Consider the following 18,827-nt stretch of genomic DNA (forward strand, 5'->3'; position numbering starts at 1 on the left):
AGTGCCATTATGAGTGACTTTAATGACCTTATCTCAAAACTTCACTCATTCTTTGCTGAAAACCTCAGAATACATTTGTCATAACCGAGCAAATTATATGCCAAATGTGGTAATGTAACCCTTCAATAATGGCACTAACAGTAACTGAATACACAAAAAATACATAAGGTAGTCCGAAGCTGCGTAGACAGTGAACACAGTATTGATTCTATCTAGTGAGACCACATCTGGAGTATTGTGTGCAGTTCTGGTCACAATGCTACAATAAAGACATAGCAGCACCAGAAGATGTGCAGAGGTAAGCAACCAAGTACATCCCAGGACTTAAGGACAGGTCCTGCATTAAACCTGTTTAGTCGTGAGCGGAGGAAGCTGCGTGGGGACCTAATTCAGGTCTTTAGAATTCTCAAAGGGAATGATGAAGTAGATCCTGCAGAATTCTGTCATACTTAATTGTAAATAATGTAATCGATGACAACGGTGGAAATTAAATAGAAGTGCATTTAAGACTGAAGCCAGGAAGCACTTCTTTACTCAAAGTGTAGTGGGAATCTGAAACAAACTACCGAGACATGTAGTTGAAGCAGAAACCCTAACAACCTTTAAGAACTATTTGGATGAAATATTGGGACAGCTTACCTATTAGCTACACAAAAAAGCTTGACAGACTGAATGGTCTCCTCTCGTTTGTCAAATTTCTTATGTACTGTATCTAGTCAAATATAAATATTTTCCAGTTTGGAGTAAAAAAGAGATTTTTCTGGTAAATATTTAACTTTGGGTAGGAGTGTGAAAATTTGTCTACTGGGCAGGCTTGTAGTTTTCCCATGAAACTGTCTTTAATGCACAGCCTGGCGGCCTCTCTGTACACATCTTCCATAACATGCTGACTCAAAAAGATGTGCAAAATGGCAAAGGCTAAGCATCACAAAAGCTATTAATAAACAGAAACAATAGAGAGCTAAGCGACATATAATAGTATGGTTGAGGACAGGTAACAAAGAAATAGAGGAGAAAAGTAGTCTGGCATGATATAAAAAATACAAGAGTATATTGTATATCACTGTGGGCCAGTGTAGTGAAGTCCTAGACAAGCTGGTCACTCAGACCAACCCTTGGCAATCTTCAATACAATGTAAGAGCCACCTGCGCAATCCATAAAGGACAGTTTCTCCATATCCCTCACAATAATTTTCACAGAGAGCATCAAGGCAAGGTGCTTAAAGCACACACAAATGCAGTTCTGTTAGCTCATAATCAGTCTTTACTGGATTGAGAAAAGAAAAACTGACAGATTTATATGACTAGCTGGAGAATAGAAGACTTGGGGTGAAAGTGTGGTGGCTCATTTAATATCTGACAATGCACGATGTTCCCCAGAGGTGTTAATCAATGTGTGAATAAACTTGCTCTTACCTGTTTTGTCCCATATTTGCAGCAGACTGGAAGCGTCTGCTTTGAGGTCAGGCTGTACGCTGCTCTTCAGTGTTTCTCGAGCTCCTTCTAGTGCAGCAGCAAGGAATTGCAGAAATTCTGGCCAGCTAAAAAAAAAAAGGAGAGACATTCAGCAAAAACCTGGACAGAAGACAGTTTTGAGATAACACAATCAGTCATGTCAAAAGTAAATATTTTCTTCACTTACTTCACCATTCCATTGTTCTCATCATCACATCTTGACAGAAGCTGATTGAGGGACGAGCCATGCAACGGTACTCCTATCTCAAGGCATATCTTGGCTAGCTAAAAAGAAGACATTGAAAAGCATTTTAATATACACTAGGCAGATGTATACCCTGAAGGTTGCTGAGGTTTGTGTTGATGTTGCCGGTGTTCCCAGAAGGAGGTATTTCATCTAGCAGGGCACCCTGGATATCATTGAGAGGAGTCGTAATGAATGGCTTGATGGCAACTCTGGTCTATACTGGGACCTGAGAAGGATGGCTGCAAGGGTCTTGGGGGCAGATAAGGAGGCATTTGTTAGAGGAATCTGTGAGCAAGTGACATGCATAAGGTCTTGTGACCCACATCCTGCTTACAGAGGAATCAAACCATTATGTACATCCAACTCTGTTCCTTGGAGAGTTAGTCAGGGCGGGTGATGGAACGGTCTTTACTACTGGTCTGGCTACTTTGAGCAGCTGTTTAAAGCTGATCCTCTGGCTTGGATGTTGGACATCTCTGGGTCCACAGTTCTTGAGGTTGATCCTCCAATTAGCTGTGAACCACCCAGTCTCACTAAGACTGCACAGGTGGTGAACCAGCTGAGGGTAGGAAAGGCTACAGGAATCTCTGGTGTCCACAGTGAACTTCTCCAGGCTGGTGATAAGGATGTTCCCTCCTGTCATTGCAAGCAATCTTTGCTTCCATTTGGGAGATGGGTGTCATCCCAACTGACTGGAAAACGGGACTTATCCCTATCTGAAAATGGAAGGGTGATTGCCTGGATAGTTGCCACTACAGGGAGATAACACTGCTCTTGGTGCCAGGTAAGAACCCTGCTAGGGTCATCCTCAGTAGGATCTGTGATCACTTGCTCATCTACTAGTGACTGGAGCAGTCTGTTTTACGCCTAAGAAGTCTATCATCGACCGGATCCTGGCATTGAGGGTTCTCATCGAGCGCAAACGTGAATATCGGCAGAGTTTCTTTGGAGCCTTTGTTGATTTTTGTAAAGTGCTCAGCTCAGTTGATTGAGCTGCCCTGTGGGACATCCTGAGACTTTGTGGATTTCGCCCAAGGTTGGTGAATATCATGCCTGGCCTATACACTGGTGCTGTGAGTGCTGTGCACTCTGTGTTTTTCCCAGTTGATTGTGGGGTTCATCAGGGTTGTTTTCTTGCTCCTACTCTGTTGGGCAGGGTTGTGGGGTCCAGCGGCTGTGGGGCATCTGTTGGTGAAGAAAGATTCACTGATCTTGGCTTTGCAGACGATGCTGTGATCTTTGCGGAGTCGATGGAGGCTCTGGTCAGGGCTCTCAAGGGACTAAGCGAGGAGTCCAAGTGTCTGGGCTTGCGAATGTCCTGGATAAAAACCAACATCCAGGCCTTTAATGACCTCTTGGGCTGTCAGCAGTGTGTCTGTTTGAGAATGTCAACCTCATCGAGAGGTTTACTTACCTCAGCAGTGACATTCATGTCTCTGGTGACTCTTCCTATGAAGTCAGCAGATGGATTGGGAGAGAATGGGGGATCATGAAGTCACTGGAAAGGGGTGTGTAGTGTTCCCAATATCTTTGCAAAAGGACGAAGGTCCAAGACTTTAGAGTCCTGGTGCTTCCTGGATAGCGTCCATGTCTTGCTATATGGTTGCAAGACATGTACTCTATCCAGTGACCTGAGATGAAGACTGGACTCATTCGGTACTGTGTCTCTTCTGAGAATCCTTGGGTACTCTTAGTTAGACTTCATGTCGAACGAGCAGTTGCTCAAGGAGTTCTGAACAGGGTACATTACCTGCATTGTGAGGGAGCATCAGTTACAGCACTATGGCCATGTGGTGTGATTCCCCGAGGGTGATCCGGCTCGCCCGATTCTGATTGTTGAGGACCCAGCCAAGGGGATGCCCATGTAACACCTGGCTGCTACAGGTAGATAGTCATTTCTGAAGGGTGGGACTGGACCACGCGTCTTTCTATAGGGTTGCCAACAGGGATTCTGAGCTGTTTCTTCATGTGGTGGCTTCAGCAATGCACTGTACCAATGCATGTTACCCAACCTGACCCTGATGTGACCTAGGCCGGTGCAGTGGAAGTAAATATTTCAACCTGTATATATATTTCATTGTTCTGGGAACTTTATTGAGGTGTCTGCATCTCTCTTTTCTACCTAATGGATACAAACACCATGGTGGATAGCTTCTTGTATTTGGGGTTTTGTTCAATAATAATACATGTAAAGGCCCATCACTCATTATGAATCTACAGTCTAAAGGCCAAGATACACTACTTCTCCCAACTTGCTACTCCCAACTAGGCCATTTATTAGGGGACAAGTTTTGAATGGTCTGAAAAATTTCTTAAGTGTCCCTTCTGTTAGCACCGCTGCTCAGAGACTGACTTCCAGGGTCCTACATCTTTTGCTACACGTGTTGTGTAAGGAATTGACAGCCAGTATAACAAAGCAAAAATATTGTCAAGCTTGTCATTAAACATTGCCTAAAGAAAATCTGATGCAGCCACTATAAAAAGTCAATACAGTTTTAGTGGTTTAATCTCCAAATACCTTAAAATACTAACATGACTTTAATTCATAGTTCTATGTACCTCTTTTTTTGATATCAAGTTCTGTCCTCTTTCTCTTTCCTTTATTTTCTTGCGCAGTTCTTCGATTTCAAAGTCTAGGTCATGATTTAAAAATATCTTTTCTATTTTTGTAATGAGTTCTTGGTCATCAGCATGCTGAAAATTGAATTGTTGCCATTTTGAGGTTTTGCTTCTCTGAACACTGTCACGGCCTACATAGGCAAAGGTAAAGAGAGGTGTTACAGTTAGAATCTATTTATCACAAAAAGCTTCTTCACAAATGCCACGCTTCTTCTAAATCAAAACCATTTTCAGAATTTTTTTAATTACAGTATAAAGTCAAGAGGAGCCACACCCTTTCCTAGTAGGATCAGGACTAAGACAGGAACCATCCTGGATGTGATGCCAGTCATACACACACCCAGATTTACTTATGCCAGGCATAATCAGAGTTAGCCTATTCATTTTTAAATGTAATCATAATACACAGGAAATCCACATGGACACAGGATGACATAAATAAAGTCAAGGAACCAACAGGAGTGAGAACTAGTGCTCCATTTTTCCACTCATAAAGAAAATCACCTTCTCAACAACTCATAGCATGCCAAGGATATACATTCTAAATCGTTCATCTAAGCAAGGCTTGATAGTCCTGTCAAGACGAATCCAGTGGAAGAATAATTTTTTGGTGGAACAAAGTACAAATTTAATAGCAAAATATAAAATATTGAAAAAAAAAAATATTTATCAAGACAAAACCTGAATTAAGTAGAACTATTACTACACATATCAGCAGGAGATCTATCATCCTCCTACACCTTTGCTGGTTATGGTTGGAGACAATTTAGAAGGCAATTTTAGTGGTATGCATATAAATTAAAATCAAAGCTAAAGCAAATAATAATGATTACAATTTAAAAAATTGTAAAATCTGTGATATCTGTAAAAATGTGTATATATATATGTTGCATAGTTTACTGTCAAATAATGCAAAGAGTACGCGACACGTGTTTCACCCTCATTTGGGCTCATCAGGCATACACATTCTACTGCTCCCCTCTCGGGGATCGAACCTCAGTTGTCAGCGTCAGAGACGAAGCCCCTTTACGCTGCACCACGGCGTGTGGTTCGTTTATTTGACAGCCTGTAGGTCAGAAGTAAATACATTCATTGCATTCGTAGTCTGTGTCCCGACCTGATCCCCGAGAGGGGAGCAGTAGAGTGTGTACGCCTGATGAGCCCAAATGAGGGCGAAACATGTGTCGTGTACTCGATGCATTTATTTGACAGTAAACTATGCAACATTCCATGATCTGCTTCTCGCAACTGAAGAGGGCATCGTGGCGGATGTTTGCCGAATGGCAGACCAACCACAAGCGTTACCTGGTAGGTAACCACCCACACAATTCAGGTCGGGACTCAGACTACGAATGCAATATATATATATATATATATATATATATATATATATATATATATATTCACGGCATTCGTAGTCTGTGTCACAATCTGATTGTATGGGTGGATACCTACCAGGTAACGCTTGTGGTTGGTCTGCCATTCGGCAAACATCCGCCACGGTGCCCTCAGTTTGTGAGGAGCAGATCATAGAATGGTTGAAATAGTTTACTGTCAAATAAATGCAAAGAGTACGCGACACGTGTTTCGCCCTAATTCTGGGCTTATATATAGATATAGATATATATATATATATATATATATATAGATAGATATAGATATATATCTATCTATCTATATATATATATATATATATATATATATATATATATATATATATATATATATATATATATATATATATACACACACAAACATATACTAGGGGGTTTGCCCCCTGCTCGCTTCGCTCGCCATTCCCCCTGGCCTGCGCTACGTGACAGCCACATTGCTTCTCTGCCACTCGCATTGTGAAGAGGGGGGCTGAACGCACCCCAAGGAGATGCAGTCGCTCCTCAGAAACCCCCCTCTTAAATGATGATACAATGGGAAACAAATACATTTTTTTTTTTTTTTTTTACACCCTCTTTGCTCGATCAGCTGCTGGCTGCATCTCACACAGTGCTTCGAACATGTAAAAGTCTGTACAGAAGCTGTCCTACTCTTTCTCTTTTATTTCCGGCCCTGGTCGTGGTTAAATCTCTTGGCACAAAGTCTTGTCTCGCAGAACGTGAGTTCTTGATATTTTTTAGTTTATAATTTAAAAATGGAATAAGAATCTGAAAATCTAACATCACATTAAAGTTCAATAAATTCAGAAAAAAATGATAGCAAACATATATATGTAGGTTTTAAAATAAGCTCAATTTAAAGTGTGACAAAAAATAAAATAATGTCACATAAAATCGTTGTAGTTTTAGGCTTAGAATTTTATATATACTGTATATATAGAGTAGATATATATTACACACATACACACAGATGGGCCTGTCTTATCTGTAGGTTATATGCAGATGCTCAGGACTTATTTAAAAGCATAAAGATGATTGCATGCACAAAGCAAATAGAAGGACTGATACAGTGGGAGTGAAAGTTGGCTAGGCTTGGGTACTCCGTGCCTCAGCAGCACCAGTCTGTGCATGTTGTTTCTTATGCGCATTTGGCGCCAGCACCACATGCTGGAGTTTCAACTGTTTTTTCTGGATAATATTCTGGATTTTTAAAAATAATTTTGAACTGCGTCGAGACAAGCTTACAATAAGTCGGGCTGATTATATATACAGTATACAGTATATTTGCACACAGACACAAACACACACACATATGATGGACATTAATAATAAAAAAATAATGCCTCACTTAGAGGGTTATAAAATGTGTGCTCAAAAATTAAGTGATGGGTGGGTAGAGCCCATGTATAACATAACACTTGAAAATTGTATCTGTAAAAAATAAAAGCATATGTGTATACATAGACATCAATGATGACAAATAAAACTTCAGATAATATTACAAAGGAAGACAAAAGAACAAATCCCACTTAAATAATTTACTCATTATCTGCTACAATTAATCTTTGAGTGATGCAGGGGCTGGAGGATTTGAATACAATCAATCGTTTAATACAAAGCAAATTTTGGGGGTTAATGAAACAAGTCATTTAACACTAGAATTACCAGAGTCTGCGAAAAAACTCGTAGATCCGGCCCACCTTAAAACCGTTCTCACCTCTCTTTTGTCTTCTAAATGTGCCGATTAAGAGGAGCAGCGAGCAGCCGGCTATTCCATCCCCCACCGTCGCAGAACGTTCATTAAGTTTTCCCAGCTCATGGCTTGTTTGATTATCTGGGAGTGACTGAACTGCTAGAATTTTAGAATGAAAATAATAGATCGCTATTTGGAATACATGCATTTCATGCATGTTCCGTTTCTACAGTAATCTGTGTAAACACATTGCTAAAACAGAAACTTTTTCATATTTTAGTAATAAATGTTACAAAATGTGAAAGTGTTTCTTTGATATTTGGACTTCAGGCTTCATACATTATATAGTTTATGCCTACATTTTGTCATTTGCTACTAGAATATTGTAAACCGTTTCTGTTTTAACAATGTGTTTACACAGATTACTGTAGAAATGCAACACATATGAAATGCGTGTGTTCCAAATAACAATCTATTATTTCTACTCTAAAACTCCACTTCACTCCCAGATAATCAATCAAGGCATGAGCTGGGAAAAGCCTGTTTACGTTCTAAGTCGTTGGGGGGATGGAATAGCCGGCTGCTGGCAGCTTGTCTTTATCAGTACATTTAGATGACAAAAGACGCTGGCGGAGAGGTGAGAAGGGTTTTAAGAAGCGATTTAAGGTGGGCCGGATCTACGAGTTTTTTCGTAGGCTCTGGTAATTCTAGTGTTAATAATAACAAGCCCCTGGTCCTGTTATTGAGCGGTTTCGTTAAACATTCCTTTGGATTTTTTTGATCCACTGGAGATAATTAACAACCCTGAATCTTCCCAGCTATTTTTCCTTTTTTATTTTTTTTTTAAATTTTATCAAAATAAGCTATTCAATAATTAAAAACCATCCATGTTGTCTGGTCTGAGATTGACCATCTTGTCATTTGCATCTCCATGTTAATAACAACAACGTGTATTTATATAGCATACTGTCATACATAAAAATATCAAAGTGCTTTATGATAACTAAATAGAGTTACAAAAGGAAGTAACATTCATTTCACCAGATGCTGTGGTTTTCCTCCCCATTTTTAAAGACCTGTAAGGTAGGTCGTATGGGCGAGTACATTAGTGGGTCCCTTAATAAACTTAACATCTCATCTAGGGTTAATTTCTAGAACCTTGAATTGGATAAAGTGATTCTGACAATGTAATGTTATGAATGCAATTTAAGGAAACACCATCACATATTGCAGTGTAACACTGTTAGAAGCTTTATGGCACGTTAACAAGTTCTGTTGTTGGCAAACTCCAAAAACACTGAATAAGTAAAATATAAATTACGTGTGTATGGATAATTGCAAAAAAGTGAAAACCGTTTTTTGAAAGAGGTAACCACAGATACCTAAAGTGTGCCTGAAATAAAAGGTGAAATGGTGAAGCGATACTTTTCTGCAAACATCATTGTTACTAAGCTTTTAACTGTGTTATGACAGTTCTTACTCCTCTCCAGTGAGTTTAACTAATTAAATGAAGGAGAAAACATTTGGTCATTGGCACTTGAGAAAACTGATAACAGTACCTGTCTGAAGCTGAACATCTTCCAAATATTTGCACAGAGGTACATAAGACACTCCTACTCCACGGGTATCTTTAAAACGCTTAATGAGAACTTGAATAGCTCTGCTGGATAACTGAATTTGATGCTCCTCCAGGACAGACCTTGGAAAAATATGACATAAAGTGTAGGAAATAGAAAACAATACAAAAATTAAAGACCACAGCTCATTTATTTTACAAAGGGACAAGGCTTGACCTGAAGAGCAATGTTCATGCAAGACACTCCAAAAATATCAATGAATTAAAGCAAGAATAACAGACTAAATTCCCTCAAAAAACTCTGTATGGTACTGATATTTATAGAGAACATTAGGATGACGATATGACTTCATGTCATTTTAAAACTGAAAATATATTTTCCAATAAAAACAGTAAATGTTTTATGAATGTGTTTGGTATAGCAATAAATACGATAATGCATTCAAATTAGTTTTAAATACTGTATGTTAAGATTTTGATGAAGATCATATTTCATTTGAGTTCAGATTAATGCAAAAGCACATTTAGTTTTAAATGATGTGCAATTTTTTTACTCAATACATTTTTACATTTAAATTGACTGACAATGTAGTTATTCCTACAACACAATAGAATACACTTTCTCTCACCCACCAAACAGTACAAATTAAACACTATTACGTTCACTGAAATACTTTTAAAGAATGCTGATCACTTTGAGTTACCTACTTTAAAACTGTTTGAATGCCAAAACTGCTTACAGTATCTTTGTATGGTGAATGAAAGAGAAATCAAGGACAATGACAAGCAAAATATGATGGTAAGAAGGCTATTCAGTTTGTTCTTGGCAATAAGGCTGAATATTTGATATTCATGGACCACTAATTAAAAAGAACAGAACACATTTTGGGGGGGGGGGGGGGGTGCAATGGCTTATGCTGTTGTTGCCTCACGGCTCTCTGTATAGCTCTGTTCTTCATTTGCTTGACTTTCTCTAAATCTCTCCTTAAAACCTCCATTTGTTCTGCCTACTCATGAATTTCCTCTTCTCTGCAGGCACACTAGAAAGCTTCATTTATTACAAGGTTTTTCTCCTTTGCAAGGAATAGATTTACACTAACCATGTGCATACCTTCTAGTCTACTCATGTTCAGCTTTCACTTTAGGACTCACTTCTTCTAACGGTAAAATAAAACTGCTTAACAATTCTACCATTTAGCTGTGGTTTGGATTTCTAACATCATCTTCTGATCTTGTCTGCCTTTGATTTTTTATGCTTTTGTTTTACAGCCCCCGGCATCTATCCCTTGTGTTACCTGCAGGACTCCACTTGTTATCCTCAATCTGTTAATTTTTAGTTCCTTGCCAAGCCCTCTAAACTGCATACAGTATGTACCCTGATTTTACAAGTTACCTAGGATAATTATTCTGAAGGATCATAGGAAACACCCATTCATTTGCTATACCTGCTTCTTCCTGGCTAGCGTGGTTGAGAATCATTTTTGTAAATTAGAAATTTCTTCACACATGTAAAACCGAGAAATTATCCATCCATCTATTCATCATCCAACCCGCTATATCCTAACTACAGGGTCATGGGGGGTCTGCTGGAGCCAATCCCAGCCAACACAGGGTGCAAAGCAGGAAACAAATCCCGAGCAGGGCGCCAGCCCACCGCAGGGCACACACACACACACACCAAGCACACACTCGGGACAATTTAGAATCACCAATGCACTTAACCTGCATGTCTTTGGACTGTGGGAGGAAACCCACGCAGACACGAGGAGAACATGCAAACTCCACGCAGGGAAGACCCAGGAAGCGAACCCGGGTCTCCTAACTGCGAGGCAGCAGCGCTACCCACTGCGCCACTGTGCCGCCCACTGAGAAATTATATGTTATTAAAATATTAGGAAAATGCTGTGCGTATTTTGTAAGTATTTAGAGCGCTAAGGTAATCTCTTCTGTATTGTCACATTACCTTGACTATAGTTCATCCATATTACACTGACAAAGAAATGTACAAACACACTGCAAACTGAAGTCAATACAAAACAAAGTGAATTTACACAAGAGCAAAAAAATCTTAGTTTTCATTTTTATAAATAATCCATTCCAAGTTCTAAAAATAAGACAGGAAATGGTAAAAATTGGCCTAAAGGTCATAGTGGTTGCATGCTTAGTTAGCAATCGCTGATGGCACAGTGGTTAGCGCTGCTGCCCCTTGGACATCCTGGGTATGAATCACACCAGAGGTCATTGTCTATATGTATAGCTTTTATGTTTTCCATGTGGCTGTTTGGTTTGTATCAAGGTACGGTCAGTGGGTCCTGTCATAGACTTCATCTTGAACATTTTCCTGCCTTGTGCCTGATGCTGCCAGTATAGTCTCCAACAACCCACCACCACTTAATGAAAAAAACTGTGTTTAGAATCTAAATGAATGGGTTGTAGTTTTTATGTTTGCCGAGTTTAGCTTTATTTACCTACTCTTCTTAGTCTCCCAGGTGCACACCTAGCTTTCTTTAAATGGTTTCTTCTTACAGTTGCCATGAGATTTGGTCTCACTCTAAATATGAGAAGAGCAATCATCTGACACTAAGGATCCTAGATCTGGACCTGCTCCATCACTTCACACATCACCATCTGCCACAGTCTGTTTACACCTGGCCAGCCTTCTCAACCCACAAGAAGGGTCGGGTAACCAGCCGGTTTAAATCTCAGGGGCATTCTTTGGATGAAAGAACTGTGTGGCTTCAAGAATTTCATTTTCTTTAGGATTTGCATCATGTTGCAATTTTTTGCTAACCTCCAATCCAAACCACTAGCATTATGTATATTTGTAATATGCTGCTTTTATATGTTTTTTTTCTTAAACATAAAGATGGTTTTGGGTGTAGCATACTGGACTGCTTCATATTTTGAGTTGCATTATAATGGGAAGAACACTCTATACTGTAAATGTTTATCCTTCCATACAGACAAACAGTTTTATCAAGCTACTAGTAGCCCATTGCAGGTGTGCTGGCAAATATCCTAAAATTGACAGACCACCTTTCCCTCTCTATTTACTTGATATACTTCTCTATTTCAGACACTATCTCTTTTTTATTTCTGTGGCAGTGGACATGAGCTAATTGCTTTCCTTTTTTACAGGTCTGTTGCTTGACATTTTTAAATATTTTGAGGTCTTCCTTACATTTGTTACAATGATTTGTGGATAGCCCACCCATCCATTTTGTAACCTGGTTAATTCACTTCATTCAATTCAATTCACTTGATGTTTTTACCATCATAGATAAATTTGCATCATGAAATGCACCCAGCAGTAAAAATCACGCTAAAACCTATATTGGATAAGTCTGGTGAAGGAATTGTGACCCCACGTAAAAATTGGAATAATTAAAGAAGAAACAGCAGAATAAACACATTTATAGTAAATAAGAATTCTTCAAGTGCTCCCAAATAAATGCCTGACTAGTAGCCTAACTTTAGGGCTATAATATTATAGACACATTTATAATAACTAAGAATCGTGTAAGAGCTTCTAGATAAGTGCCTTTATTTTGTTAAAGGATGTACTATAACAGACTGCATGCAATCCTCTTCTAATATGTGCCCAAAACTGGCATATGAAACATAATGAAAGAATAATAGTCATTAACATTACAATACCAAAGTAATGACAGACAGCAAACCTGTCCTGATTCCCAAAGCTGTAAATGTTACCTTAATTAGGCTAATCCCCTTGGGATTAATAAAGTATCTATCTATCTATCTATCTATCTATCTATCTATCTATCTATCTATCTATCTATCTATCTATCTATCTATCTATCTATCTATCTATCTATCTATCTATCTATCTATCTATTCCTAGGAGTTGCATTATTGCTTCTGCAAGCCATGGCTGACATTGTTATTGACCAGCAGATGTCACTAAAACTCAGCGTTTTAAATACCTACCAAGAAACACTGGAGAAATGGGACATCTAAAAGATACAGTACCTAGAAGTTCCATCCATCCATTTTCCAATCCGCTGAATCCGAACACAGGGTCACGGGGTTCTGCTGGAGTCAATCCCAGCCAACACAGGGTACAAAGCAGGAACCAACCCACCGCAGGATACACACAAACACACCCACACACCAAGCACACACTAGGGACAATTGAGAATCGCCAATCCACCTAACCTGCATGTCTTTGGACTGCGGGAGGAAACCCGCGCAGACACGGGGAGAACACGCAAACTCCACGCAGGGAGGACCCGGGAAGCAAACCCAGGTCTCCTAACTGCGAGGCAGCAGTGCTACCACTGCACCACCGTGCCGCCCTACCTAGAAGTTGATTATGCAAAATTTATTGTTTTCCTTTAGTTTTCCCAACAACCTATAACCATGTCAAATTTCACATCTGTGGTCCATCTGACAGATGACAGGCAGACAGATACTTCAGAACTGTTATATAATATTCACATACACTTACATGAAATTAAAAACAGAAATTGAGCGTGTGTCCAGGTCAGCAAGATGCTCCATTCCCATTTTCAAAGCTCGTAATCTCTGTCGGCTGCAGGAAGCCAAAGAGCCCAGCAAAAGGTCAAGAAGCTGCTCGTCTGGGTTCTTGTTTTGTCGTTTCCTGCAGCATGCTTTATGTTCTACTGCTATGTTACAAAAGACATGGTTGGAGAAAAAAGTACAGGATAAAATTAATGCATATCAAAAAATAGCAAAAAAAAAAAAAAAAGAACAATTGTTATGGAAGATAGTTATCAGAAGTAACATTGTTACATAATCACATCCTAGTACTTCCAAGATGGCCTCCAACTCAACTCAACTCCCATTGTTAAAATCTTGGGACTGACGGCCTCAACCACTGCCTCTGCAATTCAAGTAGCATTTCAGTACTAAAATATCAATATTGTCTTTAAATTGTTCAGCTAAATGGATTCACACAAAAAAAAAACACAAAACACAGAGTCAAATAATAACTTAGCACCAATAAATCTGGTTAAACAAAGAGGCTTATAGTTCTTTACATTTTGTTAATTTGGGTTACAGGAGCTTAACTTTTATTTACCTTTCTGTTTAGAATGCAGCATCTCATTAGAGAAACTTCTTAAAACCTATGATAGGAAAACATAATGATGTAAATGCAGTCTATTCCCAGAAAAAAAAGACTTTAATGTTATAATTCATTCACCATTAAAAGAATGAAGGTTCATTATAGATTTACATGATATAACCATCTGATATAATGCAATCTTAATAACAGAGGAGACACTTTATTAGATACACCTGCCCCTCATGTGTAGTTCACTGCTCCGTCACTAGTAACATAACATGCACTGGCAGGAACAAGTCAATGCTGTCTATACTGTATCGGTGTAATGCACAAAAGTGTCTTATTGCTTCATTTTCTAATCTGTCCATGTTTAATACTCGATATTTTATAACAGGTTGATGTCTGTAGTACTAAGGTGTTGTACACATCTTTTAATTACATCTCGCCTGAAGAAGGGGCCTGAGTTGCCTCGAAAGCTTGCATATTGTAATCTTTTTAGTTAGCCAATAAAAGGTGTCATATTGCTTGACTTCTCACTATAATAGGTTGATGTGAAACTGTCAATTTTGTATTTGTCACTTTAATATATTCATTGAGTAGAAGATGAAACTGAAATATAATGTGTCATAATTTGTCACACAAAGTTTAAGGCACTGGCTGCAATAAGTTAAGCAACCCAAGCACATGGCACTCCATTCACTATAATACAATCACCTCCACAATCTACTCAAATGAATCAAAAAGTAGTGTGATTTTTAAATTAGAGATCCACATTTAGCAAATGTGCAGCTTGCAGTGTGGCATACAGGTTAAGGCTGTGGACTTCAAACCCCGAAGTTGTGGGGTCAAGTCACTTCACCTGCCTGTGCTACAATTGGAAAAACTAAAGAAAATGATCAAATTGTATCTCATGTTACCTTGGATAAAAGCATCAAACAAGAAATTAAATGTAAAATATGGAACACGTTATAGAACATGGACCAATCAATATCCCTGTGCTGTACATTGACTACTGTTAACCTTTTTTATGAAGTTAAAAATATGCACTCAAGCTTGTAATCCTGTGCTAAGAACTACATCACTCAGACCTCTGTATGTAAAGAGAACATACAGTATGTTGATTGAGGTGTAAATGTTAGTGTGCATAAGCAAATACACTAACTTCATTCTTTTACTTTGTTTTAACAGCAACTTTTCATTCATAAAATGGTTCTTTATTCAGAAGATCCACTGCAATAGTCAACTTGTTGAGTCCGTGCCTCAAACAATTCATGCAGTTACAAAGGCAAATGAGGAAATGACAAGCTAGTAGATATAATTAATAAAGTGGCTACTCGCCACATGCATGGGGTTTATAATTTTCGAGAACATATTAACCATGTTGATTATAATATTCTTAGCATTATTTCTATTCTTTAATAAAATATAACTAACTTATACAAAAAAGGAAACAACAATACAGTACTTTATATTCTGAATCATTAGATTCTTCTGCTGCTTCTGGTGTACTGGCTGACTCCCATTTCTGATAAAAGGCTGAGTACTCTGCTGTGAATGAAGGCCTAGAAAAAGAGCACAGTTCACAACAAAATTAAAACATACATTATTCCATAAAAAATTCTGTCAGGTTTGTTTCTGGTAATATTTACCTATTGGAGTATTTTCTTCATATGAATGCAAACATCATCTTACATCACATATCCCCTTAACCCACAGTTGGATTGTTGGGGCACCACATACATACATACATACATACATGCATACTGTACATAAGAAGTTTGACAAATGAGAGGAGACTATTCAGTCCATCAAGACCATTTGTTTAGCTAACTGCTATACTGTCCCAATGTTAAAGTTACTGTTGTGATGGACGACCAGCTACGGACTCCGGTCGCCACCCCCAAGCCGCTAGGAGGAGCCCTCCGGACAGCATGATGGTGCCCCGGCTTCCAGCAGGGCCTCATGGACTTTTGTAGTTTATACACACAGCCCTGCTGGATACCTTGGGGGCCACCGGGAGTTGCTGTAAGGGGGCTAGTGGGCTCTTGCGTGCCCTATAACCTGGGAGTGCGTCACAGTCACGTGACTGGAGGAAACGACGTGCTCCCGGGATGAAGAAGAGGACTGTTTGCCCTGACCCGGAAGGAAACGGACTTGTGGGTTGTGCCAGGAACCACTTCCGGGTCGGGAGATATAAAAGGACTGTGGGAAGCCCAGTACACTGAGCTGAGCTGGGAGGTAGGGTGGCAAAGTGTCTGGGCGAGGAGGATTGTGTTGGTTTATTGAGAAAGAATACTGATTTATGAGTGTGGAGTGGAGGGTGCTTGGTGCACTGTATAACAGAAAATTTTTGTACTTTTACCTCGTGTTCAGAGTGGTACCTGAGGGTTCAAGAGGTGGCTCCACGCCTCTACTGTTACACTGTATAGTCATCAGAAGTAACATTGTTACATAATCACATCCTAGTACTTCCAAGATGGCCTCCAACTCAACTCAACTCCCATTGTTAAAATCTTGGGACTGAGGGCCTCAAGCACTGCCTCTGCAATTCAAGCAGCATTTCAGTACTAAAATATCAATATTGTCTCTTTAAATTGTTCAGCTAAATGTTTCATCCAGATACAACACCATGTCTTGGTAGTTTGTTCCAGAGTCCCACAACTCTTTGTGTAAGGAAGTGCTTCCTGGCTTTAAATACACTTCCCCTTAATTTCCATTGATGTCCTTGAGTATGTGACTCACCCTTAAGATGAAAGAACATTGCTGGATCTTCTTTATCTATGTCTTTGAGGATTTTAAATGCCTGGATTAGGTTCTCAAGACAATTTCTTGACAACCTCTCTCCATCTCTCCCTTTTCATTCAAGCTGCCTAGGAGTTACTAGGCCCATTCATTCTTTAATGTTTTTCTCCAATATCTTCTTTTGTCTGCCATCTCCTTCCTTCCTGGTTCTGAGCCTTGTAATCTAGTCTTTGAAAGGTCTAATGATATGGTGACATGGCCCTACAGTTTCAGTTTTCGTTTTTTAACAATGGTAAGCAGATCATTGTGAAGTTTTGTGTGTTCTTGTGGTGGATTTCCTCATTGTAATACGTCTGGTGCATGAGATGTTAAAAGTCTGGTTTCCATGGCTTGAATTCTTCCCCGCAGCTCTGCTATGAGAGTCCTTGTTTTAAATACATACAAGAAAACTGACAAAGTGAGATGCATATGTCTCACTTTGCAACCAAGATTGATGTTATTGTAATTTCAGATGGACCTAAGTCACGTGAATGCTGCTGTTGTTTGAACTATCCTATCCAGGATGTCAGGCTTTAAACCTTCATCTGAGATAACTACTCCCATGTACTTGAAGCACAAAACCATTTCAAGTGTCTGGCCATTGGCTTTAAAGTCAATGCTGATGCGGTTGGTGCTATTAATCATCAGTTTGGTCTTTTCTGCACTGATATCCATGCCTTATGCTCTTGAGGTGGTATCCAGGCATTATACTAAGCTGACTAACTCTTTCTGTTCCCCAGCAAGCCCATCAATATCTACAGCAAAACAAAGATTCATAAGTGTTCTGCCCCCCATTCAGACAGATCCGTCATGGTCTTCCAGTGTGTCAGTCATGATACATAGCAAAAAGATATTAAAGAGGATGGGTGACAGTAGACATGCTGGAATCCAATCGTTGTCTTGAATCAGACCCCCAGTGTAATCATTGCTGAGAACTGTACTGTTAGTCTCATCATTAAGGTTGGGGCTAAGGTTGTACTTCCTCATAGTTGCCCATAAGATGCCATGCCAAATCCCATCAGAAGCCTTCTTAAAGTCCACAAAGACATGGTACAGGTACTGATGGAGCTGCAGATATTTCTCAAAAATTAAATTTTTCCTTGTGAAAATACATGAAATTGAAAAGTAAAATAAAAAAAAAAAACTACCTTAATCAATTCATCTGAATAAAAAAAAATGTTTAAAAAAAATCACTCCAGCTAAGAAAATCTTTATGAAAATCTATGTCCTCTCAGATAGTTAGAAAGAAAAAAAAATCTCACTTTCCAGTTTAATTGCAAGACTGAGGAGCTCAGTCAAACAAATTAAAACAATGAAAATGTAACAATAGCCTCCAGCTGTAATCATTGTAAAGGTGTAATAGGAAAAACAAGTCAATGAAATGAATGTTTCACTGTTTTCCAATTAATTTATTTGAAGCATTCTTACAAAATATGGTTAGAATGAAACAATAGCATTTGCACATTAATGGGAATGAATTTAGAGTATCAAATAACGATATCCTTCTTGCAGTAAATGGACCTGAAAATGCCTTAAAAAAACATTAAAAAGCTTTAATGACCTTATGACCCATTTTACAATTTTGCAGAAAATGACCTTTAATGCTTTGGTATATTGTATACTTGTGTTAAATCATAATTAAATGAAAGACATTTATTTTATATTCTTTTTGTGAACCAAATTAATCATATTCAGGATCACAGTTGGCGGCATGGTGGCGCAGTGGGTAGCGCTGCTGCCTCGCAGTTGGGAGACCTGGGGACCTGGGTTCGCTTCCCGGTTCCTCCCTGCGTGGAGTTTGCATGTTCTCCCCGTGTCTGCGTGGGTTTCCTCCCACAGTCCAAAGACATGCAGGTTAGGCGGATTGGCGCTTCTAAATTGGCCCTAGTGTGAGCTTGGTGTGTGGGTGCGTTTGTGTGTGTCCTGCGGTGGGTTGGCATCCTGCCTGGGATTGGTTCCTGCCTTGTGCCCTATGTTGGCTGGGATTGGCTCCAGCAGACCCCCGTGACCCTGTGTTT

The 18,827-nt window shown here is 39.2% G+C and overlaps 1 protein-coding gene and 1 long non-coding RNA gene across 2 annotated transcripts in view; both read right to left on the reverse strand.

The window, feature by feature from the left end:
* The window catches only part of LOC127526108 (77 kDa echinoderm microtubule-associated protein-like), a 75,502-nt gene extending 66,381 nt beyond the window's left edge, over positions 1–9,121 (reverse strand). Inside the window, exons 1-4 of the mRNA XM_051920289.1 lie at positions 8,965–9,121; positions 4,262–4,452; positions 1,643–1,740; positions 1,417–1,541 (exon numbers count right to left, since the gene is read on the reverse strand). Coding sequence (XP_051776249.1) covers positions 1,417–1,541; positions 1,643–1,650 — 133 coding nt within the window. The 5' untranslated portion in view covers positions 1,651–1,740; positions 4,262–4,452; positions 8,965–9,121. The remainder of the gene's footprint in view (positions 1–1,416; positions 1,542–1,642; positions 1,741–4,261; positions 4,453–8,964) is intronic.
* A 4,332-nt stretch (positions 9,122–13,453) lies between these two features.
* On the reverse strand, positions 13,454–15,660 carry LOC127526127 (uncharacterized). Its single transcript, XR_007933747.1, has 3 exons — positions 15,494–15,660; positions 14,044–14,089; positions 13,454–13,627 (listed from the first exon to the last, which is right to left on the reverse strand). It is a non-coding gene; the product is annotated as an uncharacterized LOC127526127 (long non-coding RNA).
* Positions 15,661–18,827: the final 3,167 nt, after the last annotated feature.

The sequence above is a fragment of the Erpetoichthys calabaricus genome, chromosome 17, assembly GCF_900747795.2.
Source record: "Erpetoichthys calabaricus chromosome 17, fErpCal1.3, whole genome shotgun sequence".
In the NCBI taxonomy this organism is placed as follows: Eukaryota; Metazoa; Chordata; class Cladistia; order Polypteriformes; family Polypteridae; genus Erpetoichthys; species Erpetoichthys calabaricus.